This window comes from Neoarius graeffei, chromosome 26 (genome assembly GCF_027579695.1).
Source record: "Neoarius graeffei isolate fNeoGra1 chromosome 26, fNeoGra1.pri, whole genome shotgun sequence".
NCBI classification, from domain to species: domain Eukaryota; kingdom Metazoa; phylum Chordata; class Actinopteri; order Siluriformes; family Ariidae; genus Neoarius; species Neoarius graeffei.
In genome coordinates, this window is record NC_083594.1 from 55452087 (window position 1) to 55457122 (window position 5036).

At 43.2% G+C, this 5036-nt stretch overlaps 1 protein-coding gene across 1 annotated transcript; it reads right to left on the reverse strand.

Annotated features, from left to right (window-relative positions):
- Positions 1–831: 831 nt before the first annotated feature.
- Positions 832–3537, reverse strand: LOC132873994 (olfactory receptor class A-like protein 1). Its single transcript, XM_060909844.1, has 2 exons — positions 2631–3537; positions 832–1015 (listed from the first exon to the last, which is right to left on the reverse strand). Exons 1-2 carry the CDS (start codon positions 3535–3537, stop codon positions 978–980), a joined length of 945 nt encoding a protein of 314 aa, XP_060765827.1. The 3' UTR covers positions 832–977.
- Positions 3538–5036: the final 1499 nt, after the last annotated feature.

Here is a 5036-nt window from a genome sequence, read left to right on the forward strand (position 1 = left end):
CTTTCAAAACCTCCAAAAACATGCCACTGTCTACAGTACACTGCCCCCTAGCAGTGAATTACTGCCTGAGTGTTCCCAGAACCCAGTGGCGGCTGGCTCATAGGGGGCGCTCGGGCGCCGCCCTCTCAGATGTGGAGGGGAAAAAATATCAAATATCTCGATATATATTTTTACAAATTTTATTATCAATGTCAGTTTTACTTAATAGTGTGCGCCTACATGCGATCTGAATTATTTAAACAACATTTCCACCAACTGACTCTCATTCAATGGTGAATTTCCACCGACAGACGCGGATCATTTCTCTTCTTGGGCCCTCGGCAAAGCGCCCCAGCAGTGCAGCGGAATAGCCAATCGTGTATGGTTGCTAGGGAAAAATAATAAATATTTGGCCAATCAGCATCGCCGAATTTAATGGTTTTGGGGCGCTGGAAATTTCGCCCCTGCTACAGAAAATGCATCTCTCTCTCTCTCTCTCTCTCTGTGTCTTTGATGTTCAAAACTAGACTTCTGGTTCATATTGGACAATAATCACATCTTTCTTGTCATAGTTTGTATTCACAACAAGAGTGCCAACACTGTGTTTCGCTCCCCCTCTCACTGTCTCGTTTCACAGAAATACACCGAGCTCAGAACACACACACACACACACCCCTCATTTCATAGTCACTCTCTCACACAGAAATCTTACACTCACCTTAGAATCAGACACACACACACACACACACACCACCTCACTCAGTCCCACACTCACCTTAGAAACCTTCCTCCCTCTCTCTCACTCACTCATTCACACTCTCTCTCTCTCTCTCACACACACACACACACACACACACACACACAGTTGATTTGTATAGATTCAGCTGAAATCATACCCTTGCTGTAAACTTCTCTCAAGAACTTGAGTATTGTATTGTATTTGAAACCGTTCCTTTCCAAAGCATAAATGGAGCCTAATATAGCTGTAAATTGTTAATTTACTTTATCTGTGAAACTGCTGATTTTGAGAAGGAAATTAAATTATTATTGTGGAATTGTCATTTTCTGACTGTTCATTTGAATGCTTATACTGGAGTAGGCAGGGAAATCTACTGGCACACACCAGCCCCACCAAGAATTTTTTTCACCAGCCGCCACTGCCAGAATCCACTGCGGCCCTGACCACTTAGGGGATGAATAAATAATAATAAAGAATGTCATCATCATTTTGTCATCGTTTGAGTTTATTGCTCTATTTTGCCCCCGAGTGGAGAAACAGAGTAGTTCTGTTTTTTCAAGACTCAATTCAGTGACAGTCCACGAGACAGTTCTAATTTAGAACCTGGATTCTAAATGCATTTGGTTTGCTGGGTGCAGAAGCATTATTGAGCGATATGTTTGACACCCCAGGTATCGAACAGAAAGGTACTTCTTCCAAGCAGAGGTGAGGCGCATCCACAAATCAAAGAGTCAATAAATGGTCGTGCAATAAATATATTATCACAGCTAATACAGAAATAACACTCACAATCATCCTCACCGACAACATCCCATCACTACTGAATTACTGGCTCACCATATCACACCTTTAATCAGCCCTGCGTCTGAGTAACGACAGCTTTAATTCTGTTATGATGTTAGATCCCATATGGAAAAGAAATAGAAGAAACTTATAAAAAAAATAACTTTCCATCACCTTCACTTTATGTTTCATGTATTGTGCATCATATAAGGAATATGATTTACTCCTGAAAGTGGCCACTTTTGCATTACTGTCATATATTGTTCTGATAAATATGCAAATCATACAAGTTTCATTTTGTTCAAATTTACTAAGGATCTTATATCTGATTTCACTGTTGTATGCTTTACATACAAGTTTCAGACAAAGGACATACAAATTTTATAAGATTTATCTACATCTTTTCCATATGGGATGTCTGTATTATCTTCATTATCAGCAGCGAGGGAGAGAGGTTTTCCTCTCAGATGGTTTCGGGCCTTATCTCCACCAGAAACATGAACCACAATCATGATTTAGGAGTAGGTCTTGGTCTCTCTCTCTCTCACACACACACACACACACACAGAGTATGTGAGGCAACATGTTAAAGAAGCCACAGGAGGAGATTTTCTGAACAAGTGAGCAGTTTATATATTATCTCACTTCACACTTATTAAATGGAAAATGTCTCCACAAAAGTTTTGGTAATGATAAACATTGTTGGTTTTTTTCCAGTTCTTTTTGTTTTAAATAATATTCTTAAAATGAGCATCAAAAGGTACACACATTTTTGTTGTCTTTTAAAATTACAATAAATGTAAGAATAGATATTTTTTTCACAAATGTGCTTCTTCAAGGTTTAACTGTTTCCATGAAACTATCATCCTCTGTCTAAAAATATTATGTTTCCTCACTTTAGTTCTCTCTCTCACACACACACACACACACACACACACACACACACACACACACACACCTTCATGTGAAACGTAACAGAGATAAGTACAGCACTGCAGTAGTTCAGGTCTGTTAATCAGGTACAATCAGGATTTTAATCCTGACATGCAGACTGATTTGCGTTGCCAAAGTTGTTGTTTCAAGCATAAGCTGATCACCGAGTATCAGTCTGTTGTCTTCTCCGCATTGCCACACCTCAGATGTTTGTTCACTTTCTTATTGGACACAATGATGACGATGGGGCTCATGGCAGCATACAGGGATGAGAAGAAGATGCGCAGGTCTGAGATGAGTGCAGATGACATTGCCCGATTCACAATTATGGTGTAAACCCAAAGTCCATTGTCCACTCCATACAACACAACGTACAGCATCACCAATGTGACAACAGTAATGGCTGCCCTGCGTTCGGAAGAACCTCCTCCTCCGCCACCACCACCTCGGATAGCTCTGACCTGCTGGCTGTGTTTGTAGAGGAAAACAAGGATGATGAGGCTGGTGGTGGTCATGAGTGTCATGGGCACCACGTCTCTGACTGTCTGCAGTGCTCCGTTGGCATCCTTCATGCTCACTGATGGGAAATTAACGAAGCAGAACTGCACATTAATGCTGTTCTGGAGGAGCTTGGAGTTGTTCTTGGCACCCATGGCGAACATGATGGATGGTGAGCTCATGAAGATGTTGATGATCCACACGATCAAGAAGATGAGCCAAAGGAACTGGGCGAAATGGTCCCGGGCAGCTGCCCAGCGTGACCCTGGGGGTGCAATGCTCAGGCTCTGGTAGGCACTCAGCACAAAGGTGAGCCAGATGGAGAGCGAACGTGCTGTCCTGTAGACAAAAATGACACTCTTGCAACCAGTGTCATCAAAAACATTGACGATTTGGAAGGTAGCAAATACTTCGAGCACGCACCGAATGGCCACCACTAGCAGGTTGGCCAGCGCCAGGTGCAGCACAATGGCATCGGCTGTAAGGAGACGCAGCTCATGGTGCAGCGCCATCAGGAAGGCATAGATCACGGCAATGTTGCCCGGGATTCCCACCGTGGCCAGAGAGAGATACAGGAGGCCACGTGTTAGGAGGTCAGAATCCATCGCTAATCACACAAAGATACCAATGATCACAACACTGCAAAGCAACATCTGTCCATTGTCAGATTTTTTAAATCTTGAAACGTTTGTGAAGTCCTTCCTACTTGCTCTGCTGGAGCAAGGTATAATAAAGATGGTTTTGTGATTCTCAACACCTCTTCCTGTGACTTGTCAAGTACTGAGCACCGCCTGTCAAACTTATAGGCGTTTTTTCGAGAACCACAGGGAGTGTGAGTCACTGCATGGTCCAGTGCTCGCCCACTGAGGCCTCACTTCCACCTGCTTCTCATTATCTGAATGATGTTCACTTGAATGATCCACCAAACACCTGGACATGTCATTGGACGTGTCAAGTTTCTTCACTGATCAACATCTGCCATACAACAGGCAGCAATCTGTGTGTGTGCATGTGTGCGTGTGCATGAGAGAGAGAGAACTCACTGCAGCAGTAGGCTAAAGACAACCTTAGCGTCAAATGGGCAAGTTCAAAGTATTTTTATTTTTCTTGCAAAGAAAAGTTCTCGTGTCAACAGAATGTACTCACCTTAGTCTGAATGCAGAACCCTTTTATTCTTTCACTGCAAAAAATAATATCTTAGCAAGTGAAAATATCTTGAAAATAGTTGAAACAATTTAGCATTTTCTGTTAGAATAATGCAAGACACCAATTCTGAGATTATTAAATCTAGTTCTAGATTGCAACCAACTTATTCTAAGATGTCTTATCAAATAAAAATATCTGTCCATGCAGCAAGATAATTTCACTAGTATTAAGTAATTTTCTCCTCAAATTCAGTTTTTAATTTTTTGCAGTGTTCCTGGAGAGGAGAGTGAGTATGCATGTTGATAATCAGACTCCAGCTGTGTTGAACTTCCCCATCCTGCCCCACAGCCATGTGGCTTCTTGTTGTCCCAAACTGTAATCCTCAAGCAGTGCTGTCCCTTCAGCACCAGTGCAGGAGTAGGACAAGGAGCGTGTGGCAGTTTGTGCATGTGGGCCACAGGCCCATCATCATTACAGTATCCCCCTCTCTATGCCAAGGCTACTGCCAGTGGGGACTGGGCCCCAGAGTCTGTACCTTCTCCAGATCCTGACAGGATTATTGTTGTGGACCCCCACTCAGTGTTGTACCTGGAATGAGAAGTCCTGCAAAGACTAAAACCACCAGGTTACTCTGGCATTGCTATCTTTGGCTCTTGCCATCCATTGCAGAAGGATGTATTTCCAAGCGGTAGTATCTCCACTCTTTGATGGCCTACTTAATGGTGATGGCGACGACCCATTTCTCATTCCACAACTGCATATTGCCCTTTGGTGGAGGTCAGCTTTCTTCTCATGTCGGCGATTGGGTGGTCTCCCTCGAATTCTAGAAGAGCATGGTGCCCAGGCTCATCTCTGGCACATCTGTGTGGATAGTGAAGAGGTGCTCGAATTTGAGGTTCCTCAGGAGCAGTGAGGGCGTGGAACATCTGCTCTGCCTCTTCAGACCAGCAGATATCGT

Bases quoted from the DNA above. Each gene is read 5' to 3' on its own strand.
- LOC132873994 (XM_060909844.1), bottom strand. From the start codon at position 3,537: ATGGATTCTGACCTCCTAACACGTGGCCTCCTGTATCTCTCTCTGGCC. The intron at 1,016-2,630 runs GCAATGCGGAGA...ATAATAATTTAA, and splicing joins GAACAAACATCTGAGGTGTG to TTTCCTTCTCAAAATCAGCA.